Below are 26,986 nucleotides of genomic sequence, written 5' to 3' on the forward strand. Positions count from 1 at the left end.
AGAAGATACTTTAAAGACTTATTAGGCATCCTCTAAACTATGGGCATCAGTAATGCTATCTATCCAAAGCACTCTCATTTAACCCCATTCGTTCCCTCTTTCTCCTTCCATCAACAACTCCTGTCATCCTCCCCTCCACGCACTCCTGCTCTCTCTTTCTCTCACTTGTTTCTCCCCCAGTGTATTAAAGGCTTTGACGCTCTCAGTAAAAAGCTGATTTATTTTGTGGAGGTATCGATCGCTCTCTGCATTAAAGATTATAATTCATTACCCTGGCCCTTTTAATGCATTAAACATTTAAAATAAAAATAAAATAAAATCGAGGTGGGTGAGAGGAGAGCACAACTGTCCGCTTACATACACGCACACTGTTTCAATCACATTTGGATAAACACACACACACACATACACAGGAAACCTTAAAAGAACAATAAAAAATCAGCCACCATGCTTTTATAAAGGTATAAATATACTCTGTCAGCTTATTTAACAAAAGCACACAAGCTCTCTACAAATGTATGTACTGTATGTGAGCACATATTTGCATACTCTGAATTGTGGCAGAGATTTACATTCATTAGTGGTGCTTACTAAGGCTAGCATCGCTATTATTATTGCTCATACTTCTTCTTTTAGCAATTTTATGTTCTACTTTGCCAATTAGACATAATAAAAATAAAATAATGTCCAAAATAAAATGTGTATAAGGCTTTTTACAGTATATTAAAGCCGGCATCTCACTAGCCGGTTCACAACCTGATTTTGGCCAAATGTTGTGCCTGAGGTCTCCCTCTCTTCAGCCGGAGCTCTGTCACACACACACACACACACACACACACACACACATGTTGGTGCAGCTATCATTATGAGGACTCTCCATAGACATAATGATTTTTATACTGTACAAACTATAGATTCTATCCCCTAACCCTACCCCTCACAAAAAAACTTTCTGCATTTTTACATTTTCAATAAAACATAATTTAGTATTTTTTTAAGCAATTTGAATTATGGGGACACTAGAAATGTCCTCATAAACCACATTTATAGCATAATACCCTTGTAATTACCAGTTTGTAACCTAAAAACAAGTCCTCGTTAAACACTTAAACCTGCCCACACACACACACACCAGTTCAGAATGGCAGGGGGGAGACATACCGGCTCATTTTGACTTTCTCTCTGCTTCCCCGTCACGTGGGGATTGGCGAAATAAAAACGGAAGACCGCGTGAACATAAACAATCATAACAGACTGAATAAGGATGCAATTTATAAAGTAACTTTTCCCTGTGTATGTGTGTGATTGTATATTTATCCCCTCTGGGCTTGCCGTAGAAAGCTTTACGGCACTTATGTGAGAAAATTAGTTGCGTTCATTAAACATATTATTCTGTCTGTGATTGCTTTGTTTTCTACATTTTATTGACAGTTATCCTAATTTTAGTGTATGAATATTGCAGCGTCACGGCGCGCCTGGTGTGGACAGACAGATTGCTTGTCACTGGAATCTTATTGTGTTGCATCTGGTTAGGATGAGGTGTCAGACCAAAAGGCATCAGACCAAAAGACATAAGACCAAAAGGCATGAGATTAAAAGGTGTCAGACTAAAAGGCATCAGACCAAAAGGAATCAGAATAAAAGGCATCAGACTAAAAGCCATCAGACCAAAAGACATAAGACCAAAAGGCATGAGACTAAAAGGCATCAGACCAAAAGGCATTAGACTAAAAGGCATCAGACTAAAAGGCATCAGACCAAAAAGTATCAGACCAAAAGGCATCAGACTAAAAGGCATCAGACCAAAAGACATAAGACCAAAAGGCATGAGATTAAAAGGTGTCAGACTAAAAGGCATCAGACCAAAAGGCATGAGACTAAAAGACATAAGACCAAAAGGCATGAGACTAAAAGGCATCAGACCAAAAAGTATCAGACTAAAAGGCATCAGACTAAAAGGCATCAGACCAAAAGACATAAGACCAAAAGGCATGAGATTAAAAGGTGTCAGACTAAAAGGAATCAGAATAAAAGGCATCAGACTAAAAGCCATCAGACCAAAAGACATAAGACCAAAAGGCATCAGACTAAAAGGCATCAGACCAAAAGGCATTAGACTAAAAGGCATCAGACTAAAAGGCATCAGACCAAAAAGTATCAGACCAAAAGGCATCAGACTAAAAGGCATCAGACCAAAAGACAGAAGACCAAAAGGCATGAGATTAAAAGGTGTCAGACTAAAAGGCATCAGACCAAAAGGCATCAGACTAAAAGGCATCAGACCAAAAGGCGCCAGACTAAGGGTGCTTTCACACTGGCAGTTTAGTTCGAAACACAGCATGGTTTGAATGAAAAATGGGTAATGTGAAAGCTTTCATGCGGACCGGGGAGCGCACCGTGGTACCGAACCCGAGACTACCTGTAGGAGATGGCATGAGTTCGGTTGCAATGGAACTGTAGCGCGATTTGTGTGAATGTGAAAGCAACTCAGATTCGGGTGCGCACACGTTCAGGAAGTAAAGTAACCTGCGCATGCGTTTTAGCCGTAACGACATCTATCTATCTATCTATCTATACACCTTATAAATACTATTATAGGTTATAAATATAGGGTATAATAGGAGATGACAGTGGCGATAACTTCACCTTGGACACGAGCGTAAGCATGCAGAGTAAACAAAGATGCAAATGAATTCCTTGTAATCAGCTGTCTCCTCAAAAAAACACTGTTTGCGAGCAGCAGCAAGCCACCTTCCCCTGGACATCTGATGAGTTACACCATGAAGCGCACATATACGCAGTTGTTGTTCACTCTGCTGTGCATAATGGCACCAAAATAACAAAAAACAAAAAGTATGATGAGTCGCGTTGTGTTTTCCATGCGTGTTTGTGATGACGTAAGATGAACGCAAATGGACCAGGGTTCAATAGAATTAAGTGAGTGTGAAACCAGACCAAAGCTGCGGGGGGCACCGGGAACAATCGCACTCGGAATCGGACTGCAGCAAACGTGCCCAGTGTGAAAGCCTCTAAGGGTGTGTTCACACTTGGCAGGTTTGGTTTGATTAAAACAAACTCTGGTGCGATTGCTCTGTTAGTGCGTTTCATTTGAACAAGTGTGAACGCTGCCATCCGAACCTTGGTGCGCACAAAACAAGCAGACTGAGACCCCCTGACTAGTGGGTCTCGGTCCGCTTCCAAATGAATTCTGGTGCGGTTTGACTGATATATGAACGCAGCATGGACCAAAGACGTCTAAACGGACTAATTACAGGATGTGATGTCACAAGATGCGACCCTCTTCAGCTAAGCTAATGTTATTTACACAGAACAGCAGAAAACACAGAGAAATCACAAAAATATATAACTTGTTAAAACAGTTATCAAACAAATGTAATTCTGGTCTTGTAAGTACTGTACTTGATTCTTTGATTTCAAAGGACAGAATGCTCAAGCATACCTGGTTCTTCTCATCATAGGAGCTATGTTGCCCATTACAGTTCGGAACAGGCGTCGGAACCGCCATCTCCTTGCAGCATATCTTCGTTTTTGTGTGCAACGGAGGAATTCCTGGCGCTGTTTTGACTCCTTTACACATATTAGCTCTTCATTTGTTCTCAGCTGGTAAAAATACCACCATATATATATATATATATATATATATATATATATACACGTAAATCCAACGAGCGCATTTAGCCCAGCAGCCAGCATTGTTTTGGATGTTCGGCAAGTTCCATCATCATAAAAGCGTCCCATCAGGTTGTGACCTTATCCTTATGCCTTTTGTTTTGTATCTTTAGTTTCAGTGTTAAAAATCCCAGTGTGAATGCTAAGTGAACCAGGACTAAATGTATCATTTTCTTTTTTGGTCCGAACCAAGAGAACCGAACTACAAGTGTGAACACACCCTAAGATGCATCAGACCAAAAGGCATCAGACCAAAAGGCTTCAGACTAAAAGGCATCAGACTAAAAGGCATCAGACTAAAAGGCATCAGACTAAAAGGCATCAGACCAAAAGGCATCAGACTAAAAGGCATCAGACCAAAAGGAATCAGAATAAAAGGCATCGGATTAAAATGCATCAGACCAAAAGGCATCAGACCAAAAGGCATCAGACTAAGAGGCATCAGACCAAAAGACATCAGACCAAAAGGCATCTGTCACAGTCCTGCCACTTTGTCAGGTTGGGTTTTTGTCTAATGGGACCGTGACATCATCGCCCCATGTTCTGTCTTGTGTTTCGTGTCCTGACTTTGTGTTGAGCGCACGGGTCCAGGCGGGAGTTACCACCATGCGCTCTTCGGTAATGTCACGGTCCTGTCACTCTGTCAGGTTGGGGTTTTGACTGTTTGGCAGCATCTGTCCGGAGAGAGAGAAAGCAGCAAGGGCGCTTGCACCTGAGCTAGATTATGTTTAACACCTGTCTCTAACTCAAGTGAGCATGGGGAGAGCGGCATATAAGCAGCCATGCCAGCAGCAGAGGAGAGAGAGCCTGGCACAAGGAAGGCCACGGTGCTCCTGAAGCTGTTGCATTTAATCTGTTGTGTTTGTGAAGCTGATGTGTCTAAGTAACTATGTGCCTGTGAAGCTAATGTGTTAAAGAGTCTACGTGCCTGTGAAACTGATGAGTTTGTGAAGTTGTAAAGCATTGAAGTGGCCGATTAAAAATCTTACCTGAGCCTGGAAAACCCACTTCCCACTTCCCTGTTCTCCTTCCCTTCTGTTGTAAAGTTGTGTTACAGTCTGACAGGACCATAACATCATCATCCCATGTCTTGTGTTTCATGTACGTTCTTTGTGTGAGTGCATGGGTCCGGTTGTGAGTTACCACTGTGCGCTCTTCGGTCTGTCTTGTTTCATGTCTGGAGCATGGTGTCTGGATCCTGACTTCCTGTATGGTTCGGTTTCGGTCTGTGTCGGGATGCGGACACTCATGCTCCATGTTTTGTTTGTTTTGGTCTGTGTTGACGTTTTCTCCCTCATGTGTTACAGGTGCTGCTGGCACGCGGAATCAGCGTATCCATGGGAAAACTGATTGCTTCCATGGGAACGCTGATCATGCCATCTTTCAGCTGGCGAGCGGCACCTGTCCCTTGTTTGTTCCTGCCTATTTTAATCCCCTCATGTGTCATGTTCTTTTCTGGATTGTTGAATATGTTTAGTGTTGAAGTGTGTTTGGTGTGAAATAACTTACCTCACTCTCTCTGCCTAGTTGGTCCTGTCTTGTGTATCTGTTTGGTTGCCTGTCTCTGCCCGCGTGTCAGATGTGTGGTTGCCTTCCAGTTTGTTCTCATCGGAGGATTCCTTATTATTTTGCTGAAGTTTATTATTTACTGTAAATAAATCCTTTGACCTGTTCCTCTGCTCTTGGGTCTCTGTCTTGCTTTCGCTCATTGTGACAGCATCAGATGAAAAGGCACCAGATAGAAGGCATCAGACTAAAAGGCATCAGACCAAAAAAGTCACAAGACATTGGGCAACCAGGGGATACGTTCTAGACACAACCGTGTTGGTGAGTCGTTAACTAAAAGTAGTGACGCTACTAACTTAACTAAGTTTTTCAGTAGCGTGACAGTAGCTCAGCTATTTTCACAATAATGTACATTTTCCAGTAACGAGCTACATTTTCCAAAGAGTAGCGCTGTAGGGTCACAAATTGTATTGCAAATGATAGAAATAGAGATAGAAATAAAAAAGCAAAAAGACTCATGAGGCACCTCTTCACTTTAATTTATTGTAGCTTTCGTTTTTTATTTTACCCCTGGCATAAATTTTAAATCAGCCTTAAAGGGACTTTGCCTTCTATTTTTGAAGCGAAATATTTAGTTAGCCTAATTGCTGCTGTTTATAACTATATTATGAGTCAGTTATATAAAATATGGTGTTTTCTACTTTATTAGTGTATATTAAGTATACATTTATGTTTAATGTAATGTTGTCATCCTATTTAGCCCTTACAAAAATTAACAATTGGTTTTACTATAGTAGCCTAATATTGTAGTAACCACGTTTTTCATGCAATCGGAATTTCTGATTGCAGAATTTAATAAAATAATCTAATTGTTATATATATATATATATAAACCTACTTTCTTCTTTAAATAGCATCAGTGTAATTAAGCTATGTTATGTTTGTATTGTAGCTAACTACTTTTTAAAAAGAGTAGCTTGACTGTAGTTCAGCTACTTTAAGGAAGTAGCTTGTGAAGCTACAGTTTCAAAGTGGCTTCTCAAACACTGCTCAGAACACCTTAGCAACGCCCTAGAAAACACTCAGAACATCTAAGGAATAGATGTTCTCCAAAATAAAGCCAACTCTAACATCTTTTGCATGGGCAAACAACACAAATATTCTCTTTCGAAAATGTACAAATCTAGTTTCCTTAGCACACCCTTACTTACCAAAGTATATAAACTGCATGTCATGAAAGTGCAAATAACCAAAGCAGGGAGCTGGGAATATGCATAACAGGCTGGTCCAAGAAAAAAGTCAAAGAGAATGCCAAGAAAACAATGCAAGGTACCCACAATAATTGCAAATGCACTGAAGTTCTTAGATCAATGAAAATATCCATGAAAGACAGTGGTGAGAGTGCATTCAGTGCTATGAGAGCAAAGCATTATACAAATACATGAAGATGAATGACAAAAATAGAAGCAAACAGGATAGAGGTACAATGGATCATTTTATAAAGGAGTGAAAAGGCAATCAAGCATTTGTGCTGGAAATGCAATGCCCATAAATGACCCAGTGTTCCATTAACAGGCGAAGCACTCATACCTACATATAACATCAGGTAGTTTTTATTGCCAATAGTGCATTTAAGACACAACAACTGACACAGTTTGCTCTTTAGTTAAAGGGGTTTCTTTAGTTTGCATAAAAATAACATTCTGTTATTATTTACTTACACTCATGTTGTTTCAAACCTGTATGACTTTCTTCCATAAACTAAAAAAGGAAATGTTAGGCAGATCGATAGCCTTGCACCATTCACTTTCATTGCATAGAAAAAAAGAAGCAAAGGAAGTGAATGGTGACTGTGATGAAAATACTGCCTAACAGAAATACATAATCTTATTTTAAAGGTCTCCATGTGCTCTGGAATTCTTGCAATTGTTAGATATTATATTAGTAACATTATATTAAATATGCACTACACATTTGTCAGACAGAAAGAAATGACCTCACCACTCCCATACAATACAGTAAACATCTTTAATATTTCAATAGACACCAACATAGAGAAAACACACACACACTATAGGTAGACGCCACAGAGCTCTGCAGGAGATGGAGTTTTACTTTTCTGATGCTTCACTAAAAATAATTCTCTCACGTCGTGTTATGCTGCTGCAATATACTGGAGAAGAACAAAAGTAAACTGTGTATTTAATTAAAGCAATTGTACTGGCATACAGAAGAGCTGTCACCTAAAACCAGCCTCATTCTGTGCTCTTCCAGGAAGACTGAAGCAAATTCTACAAACCCAATCGGTCACAGACATTACAAGCACAGTTTTGAGTATGAAGGTACCTCCTGAAGAAAATGGTTTCAAACAGGCTTCCAAGGAAAAATGATGTCATGTCTAATGATCTAAAATAAAGTCAAGTGAGCTCTAGAGATAACCAAGCAAATACTTAGTCACTACAATGCTTATTTCTCATTAGTTGGACATTTATAAATAATTTTCCTCCATTCAACCACTCCTTCAGATGTCATGTTTATTCTTTCCCCCAACTGCCGAATCGCATTGCCAAACGCAATGAAGGATACACGTAATGCCTTTAAAACCAGACCAAAATATGACATCTTAGTAGAAGAAATGTGACATAAACATTGGATTCTGACGTGCCTTGTTGCCTTCCTACCTTTTAAAGGATGCATTTTTCAGTTCTGAAGGAGACTTCAACCCTTCAGATCAGGACAGTTTCATACCCCCCCCCCCCGAACCCCCCGCACCTCCTCTCCTCCACCCGGTTTACCCTCTACTCCCCTCAATGTTGGTGTTTCTGGCTTTGACAGGCTTTCAGCTAGTAAATCAGTGAATTGATATTGCGGGGCAGCAGAGTGTCCTGAGTTCTACTAAAGATCCATTTTCATTTCACAAGCAGCCCCTCCACCCCACGCCAACATCTCCTCCATATATAGTTCTTTTGAAATATATTTAAAATCTTGGACATATATACATTAACATGAAATGTGTATTACATGTAACATTTGCTGTGATCTCCCATTCACCACTATAGAAGTTTACCCTGCAATAGTTTACTTCTGCATTTAAAACCCAGAAATTTTAAAAGTGTCCATATGGCAGCTACATCGATAATATCAAATCTCATTGGTTCTTGCACATCTCGTGATCAAATATCATGACACATCCTCATTGATTCTTGCGACATGACATTATGACATTTGGTCACAAGATGCACAAAACTATGAGGTTTGATGTTACTGACACAGCCACAAAATTGGATTTCAGTTAATGACTGAATTTGACTAAGTAGTGAATAACAACTTAAATTATGGTTCATCATGCAAAGAGATTGTATGCCTTCAGAAGACTTGGAATATGATGCACGTGTTGCATTGACTATTTTATGACACTTTTGGGTGCTGTATTAAACGTTAAAGTGATTCTCTGTGCACAGCCATTGTATTGAGTTCAGCCAACGAGGCATTCATTAAATTATTTCCTGTTGTGTTCCACAGAAGAAAGTAAGTCATATGGGTTTGGAACGACATGAGTGTGAGTACATAATCAGATAATTTACATTTTTTGGGTGAACTATTCCTGTAATCATTACTGACTGCAAACAGCAAATTGCTATGGCGTCAGTATCGTAAAATATATATAATGGGACGTTGACATGTTGCTACCGAAAGTTTCAGTACACTGACATTGATCCTATTTTGCTGAGTTACTTACAAGCATCATCAGACATTTTTGCATCAAAAAAGCTGTTCAGCCATTACGTCAATTTAAGCGAACCTAGAAAGCTATTTTGCCTTGAGTTCCCTCTAGATTTTCCTATAATGGGGTTTTTCAATTTGTGAGTAAAACAAGGTCTCTGTGGATGTTTTGATCTACAACATAAATTACACACAATCATACCTCAAACGTGAATTTTGAAGCTTCCATGTTTTTTAAATAAAGAAGTATTACAACTACCATAAGCATGTGAGTGTACTTTAAGTATCTTCAAGTAATGTTTACCACAGCCCTTATTTTACTCAAAATTAAATCCAAAACTGCCCTTATAAAAACCCATAGGAAAATCCAGAGGAAACCCATTGCTCGAAAAACCTTCTGGGTTTTTGGACTACAACCTGAACAGCTCTATTCAAATGTGTTTACCTTTTCCCATAGAAACAAGGAAGTAATCACGTTCACCTAAACAATGATGACACAATTGAGAGGTTGCATTTTCCCTCTAAGATTAAATTTTTACTCCACTGACAGTTAGGATTTGCGTTGGGATTTATTTAGGGTTTATAATTCACACCGTTTTTATTGTTCGTTTTGTTATTATGTTTGGTAACTTCTTGTTTTGTGAAGTCTTAAGTTCATTTTCTACTCAAAATACCTGTTCATGATCATTTTTTTTTTATTTGATTGTTTTCATCATCGTGTTTTGTGCACCAATTGTTGAGGTCTGCATGTGCAGCCCTGAATCTCGTTTCTATTGCCTGTAATGCAAGATGATGATGTCCAACAGACTACATAGCATGCATTAAAGGAATAGTTCACCCAAAAATGAAAGTTTGCTGATAATTTATTCACCCTCAGGCCATCCAAGATGTATCTGAGTTTCTTTCTTCATCAAAACAGAATTTAAGATTTTTAAGATTTCATTTCAGGCCTCCTCCTCTAAACAATGCAAGTGAATGTCCACCATTTTTTGATGGTCCAAAATGCATACTTAGGGTGCATCAAAATAATCCAGACGACTCCAGTTGACAAATAAAGTTCTTCTGAATGCAAACGATTAATTATTTTAAGAAACAAAACAATACTTATATACTTTAGTACATTTCTGTGACCTGCGCTCATGAGAGGGATGATGTAAGCTCGTTGGTAATGTCACATGTCACGTGGAGGAGGAGTCAGGAAGCGCGTCATTGTTTACAAGAGAAACTTGTGCCGTTCACAAACCAAAACAGTCCAAAACAATTTAAAAACAATATAAAAAAATGTAAAAATCATTTCCAAATAATAATAATAATAATATTAAAAAAAAACAATGTAAACAATGACACGCTTCCTGCCTCCTCCTCCACGTGACGCGTGACATTACCAATGAGCTTATGTCATCCCTCTCATGAGCGTGTGTCACAGAGATGTACAAAAGCGAACATTTGTAGTTAAAAAGTATATAAGTATTGTTTTGTTTCTAAAAATAATCAATCGTTTGGGTTCAGAAGAACTTTATTTGTCGACTGGAGTCATGTGGATTATTTTGATGCACCTTTAATATGCATTTTGGAGCATTAAAAAATGGAGTACATTCACTTGCCTTGTTTAAAGGAGGAGGCCTGAAATGAAATCCTAAAAATCTTAAATTCTGTTTTGATGAAGAAATTTTAATTTACTTAGGGTGAGTAAATTATCAGCAAATTTTCATTTTTGGGTGAACTATTCCTTTAAGCTTCCTATTGGGAGGATTCCATATGTCATGTGGTACATGATTAAACGTGTTTGTAAGGAAAGTTTAAAATGTGAAATTTTCCTATAAACTGTTCATTTAAATTTGACTAAATGTACATCAGATTTATAAGTAAAAGTTATTCTAGTAACTGAAATGTTTGTTACATTTACTCAATTACTTTAATGAATATTATATCATGAAGTTGAGTAGATTTTACTTAATTTTATACCATTAAAATATACTTAGAAAAACTGCAAGAACTTGCAAAATAAAAATCAAGTAAATCTTCCTCATTATTTTTTCAGTGAACAACGACAAACTGAAAGAGCACCAGGATGAAAGGGCAGAGCTGCGAGTGATGGCGAGCTCGGTTTGAATGGCAGAATCTAGCGTTGTGAGCCTGATGAAACACAGGGAACGCAGCTGGAGAGAATGAGAGAGAGAGAGAAGAGAGATGATAGGATTATCGAGAACAAGTGCACTGAGGGCATGGGAAAGAGAGATAAGGGGGAGAAAAAAAGAGAAGAAGCTCTCATGTCCCTCTAGTCTCACTGTGGTTCTGCTGCTGGCGAACAGGATGCACTCCAGTGTGATCTTCACTGAAGGGTTACTATTTCAGCAGCAGTCCCACACTGGCTGCTTTCACTCTGCCAATACAGAAAATTAAATAACACTTTACTAAGAGGGCCAGAGAGCTGGATTGAAAGAGGGAGGAAAGGAAGAGAGAAGTGCTGATGGGACGGTGATGAAGTCTGGATTTAGGATAATTACTCTGCTGAGCTCTTTCTCGTGTTCGCTCTGTTTTGCGCATTCGCTCCCTTCTTCCCCTCCACACTCATTATTTGGAGAGGCTCGCCTGATGACAGTATCTGAGCTGCCTGTCGCTTATTAAAAATGAAAACTGCTTCAGATGAGTTTATTAAACTCATCTCTCTCTCTCCTTTCTTTCACAGATATAACAGCATGTTGAGATGAAGGGAGACTCATCTTTTTTTGAAATGGTTATGAAAGATGTTCAAATTGCATGAGACGGGTGGAAAAAAAAAATCATCACATAACAATTATGAGTTCCCTCCTCTGACAGGGAATTTGTTTGATGCAGAAACAATCAGTCTGCATCAATGTTTCTGTTTTAAATCCATTTGCTGACATTATCCTATTAGCTTGAAGGCTTACTATGTAATTAATGAAAGTTGCATTAAGTGCAGCCCCAGCCATTAGTTTAGAGAAAGGATTTGACTTTAATGAGAGTCCTTTATCATACTGGAGACAGAAAGTACATTGAAGAAGTAGAAATACTGCACTTTCATTATAGGTTAAGTGATACAGCCATTGACATACATTTTTGGTTCCTTTGATTGCTTTAATTACATTTTTATTCAACTCTATAAACAATATTCACACAGTAAATCTACTATCATTTCAAATGTAGCCACAGTACAAATCATATTTGTTACAAAAATAGCAAGAAATTATTCTTGGAACAAGTTATAAACACATCAATCATAATAAAGCTTACATGTATGGACTTATAAGATGCATGGATTTGAGACATATTTTTTTGATGAAGGCTTAGGTATGCTTTCTGAATCATTTGCAAATAATAACCTCCTTATAGCACATTTTGTTTATTTTATTTATTTATTTTTTTGTCATTTTTTTTTGTAAATCCTGTGTTAGGACATTCCAACACTTTTATAAATTTAACACAAATGCAATAGCAATATTATTCCACTGGGAAATTGATACCAATCAGAATTTTAATGTAACACTGCTTGGTGATATGAATCAATCAGATGTGTCAGGCAGCTGTTATTGTTGTTCTCATCAGTTTTTGTAGCGCTGCATCAGGTAAATGTGAGACACACAGATGTGACGGAAAAGCAGGTTGAACTTGTGTGACGTTTCCACAGTAACTATGACGTCCCTTCATAATTTGCTCTTTGGTGGTGAATCTGCAGGTGAGAAACAGTCTAATGGAGCTGATAGAACACATACTGTATACAGGAACAATCACAACTATAGATACAATATGTATCCAAGTCCAACACCTACATTAACACTTATGTTTGGAGTTCAGCTACTGTGTGAGATCTTAACAATATTATGTCATAACTATGAATATCAGACTGAGGGTTTGTCCATGCGACGTGTTGCATTAAAAAAAAAGCTGTTATCACAGGAACAGTTTTTGAGTCAATATGTTTGTGAATATGTAATAAAGATATAACATTTAGTACTATGAAATACTAAATTAGTCAGCCTGGTGCTTTGAAATTAATTAATTTTAACAACATAAACACTGCTTCCAATTAAAATGCTTATGTAGTCAGTGTTAGTTTGTTAGCAGTGCAAGCTGCAAGCATATGGCTTAATTAACAGCTGAATGAAAAGAATAACTTTAAATTGCATTAGATTGTGCCCTCTGTTCCACAGAAAACAAACAAAAGTGCATTGACATCAAAGTCAGGACTACCAGTTACCTGTCCTCTAACTTATGTCTCTGACTGGTCAGCAAGCTAAAGTGGGAGGGGCAGGGACAGACATTGAGACAAGTAACCAATTTTTATAATCATTCAAATGCTCATAAATTTACATACCCATTTCTTCATAAGTTTACATACTATCATTTCAACTTATGTTCAGCATTTTGTTTTAAATAAGAGAGGTCATAAAGTGTTTTGTTTTTAATTTAGTACTGCCCTGGAGAAGCTGCAAAACATATATTAAAGGAATATTCCGGGTTCAATACAAGTTAAGTTCAATCGAAAGCATTTGTGTCATAATACTGATTGCCACAGAAAAAAATTTCTTAAAAAAAAAAATACAAAATCTGGAATACTGGGAGGCATTTACAATAGAAGTGAATGGGGCCAATCTGTAACATTAAAATACTCACTGTTTCAAAAGTATAGTCACAAGACATAAACAATATGTGTGCTAACTTGATTTTAGTGTGATCAAATCACTTACTAACCTTTTCTGTGTAAAGTTATAGCCAATTTTACAACTTTCTTGCCATGATGATTAATTGTAAACAAAACCTAAAATGACTGTAAAAAGACAATTTAAACAACTTTACAACTCAAATAATACACAAGTTTTAACAGAATAATAATGTAAGTGATTTTATAAAATTAAAAAGTTCACATTTCTGCCTTTAAACCCTCTAAAATTGGCCCCATTCACTTCCATTGTAAGTGCCTCACTGCAATGTACATTTTTCCTTTTTATTTTTAATGAAAAGGAGGAACGAGTCTAAATTAATTTTATGGTAATCAAACTTATGTCACAAATGCTGTCGATTGAGCTTAATTTGTATTGAACCCGGAATATTATTTCCTCAAGACAAAATAATGAATGAATTCCGCAAATAATTTAGTTCAAAAGTTTACTTGCCCTTAGTTCCTAACCCTTTTTTGTGAGAAATTCAAAACAGCTCTTCTGTACAATTATTGATCATTATCAACCTCTGTATTGATAAGCATGAACATTGACATAGGCTTGTTTTTCTCAGTGAACACAAACTTTTATAGTAGCATTTCACTTGTTAAGAGTGCCACCTATAAGCCAGTAGTGGTACTATTCTTTTACAGTAGATATACTGTAAAACCTACATTTTAAGTAAAAAAAATAAATAAAAAAAAAGGGCAAATAATTGGAATACCTACACATTTTACTTATTTGAAACAAAAACAGAATCATGGTTTATTTCAGAGACAGTTTAGCAGAGACAGACCACTAGTATTAAAATGAATGGGAAAAACTAGAATGCTCAACGGTCAATGGATGTAGAAAAGGAAGCCCCGCCTTACAGGCAAAGGAGCCAATCACCTTTTAGATACAGACATTACCTCTCAATCAACTGAAAAATGTGCATCAGCTGAACCAGCCTGGAAAATAGCCATTTTTTAGTGTAATTTGAGGTAAAGAAGCACAATTTATGATAGCATTGTTGTTAGATTTTAATGCTGATTTTAAATATGTTCTTTGATCATAATCTTGACCAAAAGTTTTGGAGATTTCGGTCTTTCCCTATTCAAGTAGATAGGAGCTGCACTTGTATGCCACTTGTTTACATAGAAAAATAGCTGCTAAGCCTGCCTGAGAACATTCCAAAGATGGCCACCGAGTTGACTGACTTGCCTTGAAAGAGACTTTGTTTATATTCTACAAGATTTTTATTTCAGAATATAAATGTCCGCCTGGCAGATGGAAAATGAGCAAAAAATCCCATAGACTTCCATTTAAAAGGTCGCCACACATACAGTATGTAGGGATCAGGATATCAGAACTTGGGGATGGTCTCTTTTGACTTGGGCCAGTAAGCAACCTTTTAGAAACCATTTAGTAATGCCATAGCAACACCCTAGAAAGCAACCACCCAAAACACACCAACATTGCATAAATATAAACAAGTATCATAAAATTTTAATAAATGTTTTTCTTAATTGTTGAGGAGAATCCAAAGGCATTTTTACCAAATACAATTTTAAGATGAGTTTTTCAGGAGTCACGTGATGCCATGCGAAGTTCGGACGAGTGAATGTTGAGCTCTGTGCGCTTTGCTAGTTTTGATACTTTATGTGTCATAAACCGGTGAGATTCAATACACCCTGATCCATAACTGTTCTATGAAGACAATATGTCAAAGAATTCAAAATCCTCAGACTCTGGAGACATTAAAAGACACTTACGTGCTCAAGCTGATGCCTCTCCGGAGGCCTCGAGACAGGGACTTGATTTGGCCGGAGAGGTGAAAGAGATTCGGCGAGAACTGCTGAACGTATCGGTAATGCTGACAAAGGTCATTGCTGACTTGGAGGATCTTGCTGCAATACGTCGATCGATCACGGCCATGGACACGACATTCACTGAGTTGGTTACAAGAGTGGGGGATGTCGAGAAACGGATCAATTATCTGGAGTCATCGGATAGGGAATTAGCTGCTAACCTGCTAGCGACCAAGATTTGGAGTGCATCTGGGAAAAGTTGGAAGACTTGGAGAATCGTAACCGGCGGAATAATGTCCGAATTGTTGGAATTCCTGAGGGAGCAGAGGGTCAGAATATGGTGGAATTCCTGAACGGGCTCTTTCCGAATCTGCTTGACATAACAGGCCATAAGCTGGAAATTAAGCGAGCTCACAGGGTCCCGGCTCGGCGATCCGCTGAGGGAGACATGCCCCGATAAATTCTGGCCAAATTTATGAGATCATCCGATAAACATCTTGTGTTACGTGAGGCGAGGGGTAAAGGAAGGCTTTCTTGGAAGAACCACAGCATTTTCTTGTTACCAGACTTTGCAAATTCGACAAGAGAGAAACGTGAATTCGATTCAAGGAATGCAAGAAACTCTTACATCAATGGAAGGTCACTTTTGCACTGATGTTCCCGGCCAAATTGAGAATAGATACTAAGGATGGCCGTAAAGTATTTACATGTCCCCAGCAAGCAATGTCCTTCATAAAGTCAATGACTGAGTAAGTTATTTTGTGGTTCTCATGTTGCAGCCAAGTAAGCCTGTCTCACTGAACATTCACTTGACCGTCCGAGGAAGCTGAGTGCCTTATATTGTTCTTTTTGTGCTGATTCCGCCTAGCAGCTGGAGTTTGTTTTGTGTAGCAGCACTCCTTCGGGAAAGTGTTGTGGATGAATCTGCACGTTCTTTGTGCTTACGCATCCTATTGGTTGGAGTTTGTTTTGTGGAGTATTTCTTGCAGGACATTGGAGTGATTGGGTCATCTGTTGAACTCATGTAGCAGTTGAATGGGCCGGCTCACAGAACATTCGTTTGACTGTCCGAGGAAACTGAACAGCCTTTTTTAATTAATTTTTTTTATTATATATATATATATATATATATATATATATATATATATATATATATATATATATATATATATATATATTATTTTATTTTTTATTTATTTATAATAAATATTATTTATTTATTTTTTTGTGCGTGCTGGTTCCGCCAGAGGCTGGAGTTTGTTTTGTGGAGGAACACACCTTCAGAACAGTTATGTGGATGAATCTACACATTCCTTGTGTTTATCCCACTTATTGACTGGAGTTTATTTTATATATTATCTTCTGTTGTGTAATTCTGTCTTACAAAATTTGTACAGAAACACCGGACTTGAGCAATCCGACAGCAAATTTGTCACGGGGGCTCTCGTAGACGTACATGGACTATTTGAGTTTAGAGGGATGGACGCCGGTTGGCGCTGTCTTGCGTGGGGTTAATGCACACATTTTTCTTTTTTCTGTTTGTATGGTTCAGGGTTTTATTGATGCACTAATGTGGAATGTGATCTTTACAATTTTATTTTTGACACAGTCTATTTTTTTTATTATGTCAAAATGTCAAATGTTAGTATGAGTGGATTGTCTCTCTCCACGGTTGGGGCACCCTTTAAAAAGAAGGAAAGTTATTTCTCTTCTTAAACGTAAGAAATATGATATAGTGTTTCTTCAAGAAACGCATCTTTCCCTGCAGGAAGCTGAAAAATTTGGGAATATATGGGCTGGACATGTTTTCTTTAGTGCTGGCTCAAGTAAGACCAGGGGAGTCATTACACTGATAATTAAGCATCTACAATTCAAATGTCTCAAACAGATTAAAGATAAATTAGGAAGAAATTCATTATTGTCATTATTGTTTTAGCACAAATTCAGGGGCAAAGTCTGATTTTGGCTAATACTTACGCACCTAAACCCATCTGGTAGGGACTATACATTTTTTTCATCAGTCCATAATTCTAGAATAGATTATTTTTTATATATCTAAGCGCCTCATTTCATCTGTTGTTGATTGCTCAATTGGAAACATCTTAGTCTCAGATCATGCCCTGGTGAGTTTAGAGGTGTTGCCATATACTGAGAAAAAGAAATCATATCATTGGCACTTTAATGTATCCCTTTTGCAAAATCCTGAATTCCAACAAATGTTAAAGGCTGAAATCAGTGTTAATATGGAGACCAACTGGTCCTCAGTATCCTCCGTGGGCATGGCTTGGGAGGCACTTAAGGCGGTTCTTAGGCTTCGGATCATACAGTATGCCTCATTCATCAAAAAATCAAAAGCAGGAGAACTCGTGGAGTTGGAAGGGAATATTAAAAGTGCCGAGGCAGAGCTGAAGCGCTGAATGTCGTCTGATGGCCTCAGAGAACTGACCCGATTGAAATACAGGTATAATACTATTTGGTCATGGAAGGTGGAGTTTTGGCTATTCTGGGCAAGACAGTCATACTTTGTGTCTGGGAACAAAGCAGGGAAGCTTCTGGCTAGATATATAAAGCAGAGAGAGTCTTTTTCTACCATTACCTCAGTGAAATCTGCTGGTGGTAAAATTTTTACCTCAGACATTGATATTAATTATGCTTTTAAAAGAATTCTATCTTGATCTCTATATCTCCACATCTTTGTCTACTGATGAAGATATAAAACATTTTGTGGAACAATTAGAACTCCCTAAACTGATGACTGAGCAAAAAATTTCTCTCGATTCTGAGATAACCTCGGAGGAGTTTGGCGAGGTACTTAAAGCCTTGTCTACAGGCAAGGCTCCGGGGCCGCCCCATCTCCCAAAATACAGAGTCTGGAGCAAAACAAAACCTGAGTGCCCAAGACGTCACATACAAAACTCTGAACCCTCAACCAAAACCCTTGGATCTTAACACACCCCCAAAAAACATGGGTTGTGTCTCCATCCTCTAATTGGCATCGCCATCAGGTGGGCGTGTCTTTAAGACCAAGCCTATACAATCTAGAGGGGGTCCAATAGAATCGATGTAAAATCTTGAATTGCATAAGGCGAACCCTTGTATCTCTAGATACAGACTTGACATTTTTTAGAATCCTAGCCCACACTCCCTCCTCCAATACCAAGTTTAAATCTTTCTCCCATAATCTTTTAATAGAAGTTAGAGCTCCGTCCCCCAGACACTGAATTAACAGGGAGTAATACACTGATGCCTCATGACCTTTTCCAAAAGCAGTAATCACCTCTCCCAGAGTATCTGCCGCTTTAGGGGGGGTGTATGCTACTCCCAAAAACAATACAGAGCAGGTGGCACATCTGTAAATACCTATAGAACTGAGATCTAGGAATCCCAAAATGTTGAACCAAATTTTCAAAAGATCTCAACACTCCACTCTCATATAGTTCACGAGTGTAGTAACCCCCCTCACAATCCACTCTGACCAGCAGAAAGGGGACTTATCAATACATAATTTTGGGATCAGCCATATGCTTGAGGCAACATTAAAATAAATGTCCGAATTAAACACTCTGGACACTTTTGTCCACACCGAGTACAAAACCAGGGAGGGGCTCTCTCAGAAGAAAACGACCAATGAGCCAAATGTCTAAGACCGAATGCATAATAATAAAAGAAAATCTTGGGTAGGCCTAGCCCAGCTTTGTCAATCGGCCTATGTAACTTATTGAAATGTAACTCATGTCACTGAATTATTTATGGTTATTGTGCCCTCTCAAATGTGACATTGCCATAGTTGAAAACAACTTCCAAGGATTTTAATTGATCTCCTTGGTACCCCTTTGACATAAAGAAATAAGGAGTAGCCATAACTGACAGCTAACCTTTGATATCTGACCATACGTTGTGTCAACCAAGGATGGGACCTCGATTCATGTTGTGGCTAACAATTATTATTTGCACAAAGACAGAAACAGTCCATATTTGTAATATGTTAAAATGTTTGAGGTAGTTGACTAACCAGAATGCTAGAAATTGTGGTACGATGACACCCTTAATGTAATTTACATTTAACTATAATTGCTTTGGAAAGTTTGTAAAACTGCACTTCGACTTCCTGTCTTTCAAACGGTTTTATCTTATCGACTTGTGGTGCTTACTGAACCTACAGAGAATAATCAGTAAACTCTCTCATTTGATTATTGCAAAACCTGATTCTGAGTTTATATTCTTCAATATCCATATTAAGGACCCAGCTGTCGCCCCCTACAGCTGCAAGGGGTATATAAACTTATGAGCAGAACTGAACATATTGGTAATGTGATGAAAGCATGGAACCACTGAGCATGGAACCACTGGCTATGCTCTGTATAAAAAGCATACAGTAAATAACCAAGGGTGATTATTTAATTTTACACTGCAAATAATTACAAATGACAGCTTCCTCTTAAGGCACATGGCCTTAAGTAAATAAATGGGGACAACGTTCTAAGAAAATTAAATCAACATTTAAACATAAAATGTAAAAGAATGGTTCTAATTAAATCTGATCTAATGAACATGGAGCAAAGAATAATGTTCAGATAATGTCATGACGTGTATTTGTGCGTTTGAGTGACAGACCTTGTGGGAAGTAGGCAGACAGCCTCCTCTCATACAGCTCTTTGTCAGACTTCAGAAACACACAGAAGATGACCCGGTCCAACTGACAGCAGATAAAACAGAAAACAAATAAATAAAAAAGATAAATCAACACAGACGAACTTAAGCTTTGATTTTGCTTTTGTACAGCAGAAAAAAGAGAAAGTGAGGCAGGCAACACTACACAGACAAAACTCCAAACAACATTCATAAACATAAAGGAATAGTTCACCCAAAAATGAAAATTCTCTCATCTTTTACTCATGCCATCCCAGATGTGTATGACATTCTTTCTTCTACCGAACACAAACAAAGATTTTTAGAAGAATATTTCAGCTCTGTTGGTCCATACAATGCAAGTGAATGGTGGCCAAAACTTTGAAGCTCAAAAAAGCACATAAAGGCAGAATAAAAGTAATCTATAAGACTCCAGTGGTTAAATTCAGATCTTCAGAAGTGATATGATAGGTGTGAGTGAGAAACAGATCAATATTTAAGTCATTTTTTACTATAAATTCTCCTCCCTGATCAGTAGGTGGCGATATGCACAAAGAATGTGAATCGGCAAAAACAAAAGAAGAAGAATGTGAAAGTGAAAGTAGAGATTTATAGCAAAAACTGACTTAAATATTGATCTATTTTTCACCCTCATCTATCATATCACTTCAGATGACAGATTTAACCTCTAGAGTCACATGGATTACTTTTATGCTGCATTTATGTGCTTTTTGGAGCTTCAAAGTTCTGGTCACTATTCACTTGCATTGTATGGACCTATAGAGCTGAAATATTCTTCTAAAAATCTTTGTTTGTGTTCTGAAGAAGAAAGAAATTCATACACATCTGGGATGGCATGAGGATGAGTAAATGAGGAATTTAAAACTATCCCTTTAAAGGTGCAATATCACAACCTTCAGTCTTATGAAAAGAATATTATGTTTTATCATTACCATAATCTCTTAACCTATAGCAGAATTAGGTTCTATTTGTGTGAATAGAGCTAAAGGACTACAATGGTTTTATAAAAGTTCAAATGTGTCTACTCGAAGTTGCTCGATATTAATGTATTGTTTATTTGTCTGCAGCTTCGTGCCTACAGCTAAATAAAAGCTGTGCTGATATTCAGTGCCAAATTACTTTTGCTTGTGTTATATTGCTTAATCATAGCATCTGTAGCATGCTGTTCATTACCACAGAAAATAATTCTGACTTGCTTAACTTCAATTTAACCCAGAATATTAACTTAAAAAATCTTCATTTATCTTATTCAAACACTTGAGCCTCTCAGTCATGTGTTCTCTCTTTGGATAGAGGGTCCACTGAAAAAGACCACTCAGGGGTGCAGTTGTTTAACGTATTCTAATAGCCGGGCCTTTCTAGCTGGAGAGACTCTGTGCCAGTGACCTTCCTGTCCTTGACCAAACACCAGCACCAGTCCCAGATGCTTCATGGCAAGCAACAACATAAAAAGAATACACTGAGTTCCGTGCCAGCATCCTAGAACCTCCATCTCCATGACAACAGTAGCGAGGGAAGGTGGGCTGTTCCTGCTTCTAATCATGTTCCTGTAACACATCATTACATCCAGCTAGCAGTCCTCCTCTGCCACTGAAATATTGCTCTCCCTCTCATTTTTCTATCTTTCCTGTCTAGCACTGTCATTTTCATTCTTTCATTTTCCATTGCCTTTTGCCAAATGTCTCTCTCTAGTTCACTCATCCCATCTTGTTATGTTTGTCTGATAATTCTTTTTTAATAAAAATAGGGATCTGCGGATCGATACTTTTGATACTGGTGTTGATTGATCTTCACATAAAAACCTCAATCCTAAGTAGGCCTTCACGACTTGGTCCAAAATTATACTGCAATTATTTTGACTGATAGTGATTTTGTGATTTAAACTGCGATATAATACACATTTAACATTTCATATTGCTACTGCTTGGATATAAAAGCTAAAATCACATTGGAACAGCAGCTCTCATGTTGTAGTTTAAAAATCGCACTAGGCCATATAGAGATTTTGAATTAATTTTGGTTAATTGTGCAGTCCTGATCCTGAGCTTTTTTTTAAACTAGTGAATTTATGAAAATTAATGTGTACCATAAGCAGTGTTGGGTGTAACTGGATTACAAAGTAATTAGTTACTGTAATCTAATTACACGTAGGCACAAAAAGTAGTGTAATGCATTACATTTTTAATTCTTGTAATCAGATTACAGTTACTAAGTTTCAATTAAAGTCATCGTGGTGGCGTAGTGACTTGCCTCAATCTGGGTGGTGGAGGACGAATCTCAGTTGCCTCCACGTCTGAGACGCACAACTCACCACGCGCCCCACCGAGAGAGAGAGAACCACATTATAGCGACCACGAGGAGCCAATTTGGTTGCTTAGGAGACCTGGCTGGTGTCACTTAGCACACCTTGGATTCAAACTTGTGACTCCAGGGGTGGTAGTCAGTGTCTTTACTCACTGAGCTACCCAGGCCCCCAATAATGTCATCACTTTTAAGTGCATTACTTGGGTTACAAATATTGCTAAAAAAAAAAAATTATTTATATGTAATACAATTAAAATGTGAATTCATATGTTCATATATACGTTTGCGTTTCTGTGACAGCTGAAGGGTTGACAATGAACAAGGAGAAAATAGACATTATTTAGAATTTGTTGAGCGGAATGTTTTAGAAAGTAACTTACAAGTCATTAGTAATCTAACTACTTTTCAATGATGTAATCAGTAATCTGATTAGAATTTAAGAAAAGTAGTTAGCAATTTGTAGTGGATTATTATTTTAGTAATTTACCTAACACTGACCATAATCTTCGATGGGAAAAATTAACTTTGTTAGCAAATAGTTGCGTTTGCAGTTTAGGCCTATTACATTTTTTAATGATGACTAAAACATGTAATGAAAATGGCTATAATTACCCATTTTTATCATTTGAAATCCCTAAAATGTTTCATTTAATAGAGGTGTTAGTATCAATATTAGTCTTGGTAGTACTTGGTATTATATTGAAAAGAACAAAGTAGTATAAAATAGTCCACAGAAATATGTATTTTAAGGTTTTAAATGATAAAACAATAGATATACTGTTTAAAATTAAGAAAAAAAAAAGTTTTGGAAATTTTCTGTTTGCATTATTCAGTGGAATATGTTTAGAGTTGATGTGATGAACTATACTTGTGGTCACTCTGCTAGGACACCTGTATGAACTGGAGGGGAACTGAGCTCAAACATCCAGAAAAATTACCTTGGGATCTACTGGTTAGAAATAATTGAAAAAACAAAAAAGGCTAGAAAATTATAAGTTCTGTGAATAGGTCAAGCATCATTTGTTTGCAGATGCCATTTAGTTTGATATTTTGTTATCTAATGCTGTTATGGACCATATCAAATGTTTAGGGGATTTCTTAAACCACAACATAAAAGAAAACTAAACTGATGCAGTTACAAGATTAAATATAGTTTATATTTAAAATCAAATGTAAGGAAATGTAAGTGACTCGAGTGTAAGAATACTTTTTGCTTTTAAATGAAATAAAGTAAATCAAAATCAGTTTAGTCTCTCTAAAATCAACAGTCACCATGTTTTTCTCTCTCTCTCTCTCTCTCTCACTCTCTCTCTCTCTCACTGTGGGTTAGGAGTGCGGAGGGGTTAGCAGGCAGCAAAGCGCTGGTTAATTAGTGCGCTGTAATTAGGGTGTCTCTGTCATTTCGCATGTCTGTGGCGTAAAAGAAGGCAAAAGCAACTAAGCATGCAGCTTAGAGTGAGATGAAAGCTCAGGACAGCAGAGACAGATCAGTGAGAGAGAGCGAGTGAGAGAGACAGAGAGAGAGAGGGAGGGAGGGAGGGAGAAGAGAGAGAGTGTGTGCCCACAGTGTGGGCTGTGCAGAAGTTTTGTCGGAGATGTCCTGATGGCTCATTTCCTGTAAAATCTACTCTGGGCTCACATTAACTCACAGAGGCCAGGATATGTGTTTGTGGATTTTTTTTGTATTTGTGCTGTTCTGCAAAGCCCATACAAGCCCTGTTAGGAACCAATTAAAACTGTGAGGTTATGTGTGTGTGTGTATGTGTGTGTGTGTGTGTGTGCTGACTCAGAAAACAAAGTCCCCATGCAGCCACCATCTGTTTGCCATGGCGTGTTCCTCTTCGAACAATAACAACAATGGCAAAAAAAAACAAAAAAAAAACACCAATAGGGAAAAGACACACACCTTCTCATTGTTTTCCTCCAGGTAATCTCTCACTGTTTTCAGGGCAACTTCAACTGCTTGATCAGGAGGATATCCTGCATCACACACGTCACGCAACCCATGCACACACACAAAAAACACATCAGATATAACGTATAGGGGGACTGGGGCTAGTTGTCACTTCTCACCCTTTTTCCTCAAGTAAATATTTCTAAGCGTAGGCTTTTAGTTAAAAGTCCATTTCTGTTTAGACACAATCCTTAAATTCTTGGCTACAAAAAACTTTGAACATTTTTACTATAATTGTTAGCGAAAGATACAGTTTGTTCAACACAAATTGATAGCGGGGTAGGTTTTCAGACTACACTCACTGAGCCCTTTATTAGGAACACCTGTACACCTTCTTATTCATGTGATTATCTAATCAGCGAATCATGTGGCAGCAGTGCAATGCATAAAATCATGCAGATATGGGTCAGGAGCTTCAGTTAATGCTCACATCAACCATCAGAATGGGGAAAAATGTGATCTCAGTGATTTTGACCGTGGCATGATTGTTGGTGCCAGACGGGCTGGTTTGAATATTTCTGTAACTGCTGATCTCCTGGGATTTTCACACACAACAGTCTCTAGATTTTACTCAGAATGGTGCCAAAAACAAAAAATATCCAGTGCGCGGCAGTTCTGTGGATGGAAACACCTTGTTGATGAGAGAGGTCAACAGAAAATGGCCAGACTGGTCAAGCTGACAGAAAGGCTATGGTAACTCAGATAACTGCTCTGTACAATTGTAATGAGCAGAATAGCATCTCAGAATGCACAACATGTCAAAACTTGAGGCAGATGGGCTACAACAGCAGAAGACCACGTTGGACACTTCATTAGGACCATAGTGTTCCTATTAAAGTGCTCAGTGAGTGTACACTTTTGACCAAAAATTGGACAGTTACTGAGATACTGTATAGCTCATATATAGTTTGAAATCTAGCCCCAGTCTCTCCTAAACAAATTAAATTACACAGAGAAACACAAAAACCTGATATTCTCATGGATAGACACATATTACTTCAAATGCAGTGATGTAATTTGTATGATTGACAATGAGGAGTCATAGACCGACATGTTCACACCTTGTTAACACATTCTGAATGTCAACATGAAACAGCAGGCACAACCCTTTTAACTTCTATAATGTGACATTTCTGAGTGAGAGAATATTAGAATATTAAAGCTGTAAAAAATGTAGGGCAGTGCTTGATTTCATCCATCAGGAACTGATTTTAGCCTGAAAAGTGGGCATTCCATACCAGAATGCCAGACCTGAATTCAAGTTTGCAGATGATTGTGGAGGACTATTTATCTCCTGAAAACTGCAGGCCGCCACTTTTAAAAACGTATTGACCTTATTGAGACGTAGAGGCTGAAAGTCAATTTCACCCTCGGGAGCATTTCAAAGAATCCTGACAGTGATTCTTTTTCAAAACGGTCATTATTTGTTTTTATTGACGTAACCTTTATAACATTAATGTTACTTGGAAAGATTTTAGAAAGGCTGCACTACCTACACCAGTACCTTTAAAAAATGAATAAATAGCTATTTTTGGGTCTTATTGGTTACCATCAATAAGACCAGGAATGGTAATTAAGAAAGTAAATGTAGTAAATTTTCATTTAATGTTGACTTTAAGAATTCTGCCGATACATGGCACCATATTCATAGCATGAGGGCTTCTCCTAAAAAAAAATCCGATGGTGGTTGTATTTGAAGAACTGTAGCTGTTGGGTTCATTTCTGAGTTTAATCTTGACACGTATAGCTAAGAAGGCGTATTATAATCACAGTGACATGCTCTCACACCTAATCTCTCATAATCTGACCGTCTCCTCCCACCCTTAATCTGAAAATCCTCTATGCTACTGCAAGTGATATCCACTCACAGAATTCCTAAAATGAGGTCCTTACTACATAAACAACCACAAATAAGAGCACATAGTGAGCACTGAGGTCACATCATAGCCAAGGTCCACAGAGCAATGTAGATTAAGTTAGATGTTTATCAGTGCATTTTAAACATAAATGAAGGCTGTTAATGAATTATCATAGGAATTATCCCTACTATTTATTCACTTATGAGCTGAATTGAGAACTTTAAATCAATCAACCCTAATCAATTAAACACAGTCATTGATAGTCAATGAATATAAAGGACATATGTAAATCTAAATCATTGATATAAAAAAAATAAAGATGGACTCTAAACCTTACACGTACCGTATACTCCAGTAGAGATACAGGGAAAAGCCTACAGGAACATCAAAGAGACATTAAAGCAATACCTACTTTAAAGAATTATTCACACATTACTATATAACATTTCGATTACTGTTGTAACTTCCATTCCCTGATGGAGGGAACGAGACGTTGTGTCGATGTAGTGACACTAGGGGTCGCCCTTGGGAGCCCCAAACACCTCTAATCTTTGAGAAAAGACCAATGAGAATTGGCGAGTGGAATTTGCATGCCACTCCCCCTGACATACGGGTATAAAAGGAGCTGGCTCGCAACCACTCATTCAGGTTTTGTGCTGAGGAGCCGAGACAAGGTCCCGGCCATTTCAGCGGATAGTACCGCGTTGTGGCAAGAGTGACACAACATCTCGTTCCCGCCATCAAGGAACGGAGGTTACAACAGTAACCGAGACGTTCCCCTTCTGTCACTCACTCAACGTTGTGTCGATGTTGTGACACTAGGGGTCCCTA

General features: G+C 37.9%; 1 protein-coding gene across 8 annotated transcripts in view; it reads right to left on the reverse strand.

The window, feature by feature from the left end:
- Window positions 1–11,876: 11,876 nt before the first annotated feature.
- Window positions 11,877–26,986, reverse strand: part of macrod1 (mono-ADP ribosylhydrolase 1) — a 115,225-nt gene continuing 100,115 nt past the window's right edge. Inside the window, exons 7-11 of one of the 8 annotated variants that reach the window (XM_051649268.1) lie at window positions 26,499–26,529; window positions 24,249–24,322; window positions 20,003–20,084; window positions 13,139–13,174; window positions 11,877–12,610 (exon numbers count right to left, since the gene is read on the reverse strand). In XM_051649268.1, the coding sequence (XP_051505228.1) occupies window positions 13,167–13,174; window positions 20,003–20,084; window positions 24,249–24,322; window positions 26,499–26,529 (195 nt within the window). In that variant the 3' untranslated portion in view covers window positions 11,877–12,610; window positions 13,139–13,166. The remainder of the gene's footprint in view (window positions 12,611–13,138; window positions 13,175–20,002; window positions 20,085–24,248; window positions 24,323–26,498; window positions 26,530–26,986) is intronic. The other 7 variants (XR_007892467.1, XM_051649267.1, XR_007892466.1 and 4 more) reach the window with 7 other exon arrangements.

This window comes from Myxocyprinus asiaticus, chromosome 22 (assembly GCF_019703515.2).
Source record: "Myxocyprinus asiaticus isolate MX2 ecotype Aquarium Trade chromosome 22, UBuf_Myxa_2, whole genome shotgun sequence".
NCBI classification, from domain to species: Eukaryota; Metazoa; Chordata; class Actinopteri; order Cypriniformes; family Catostomidae; genus Myxocyprinus; species Myxocyprinus asiaticus.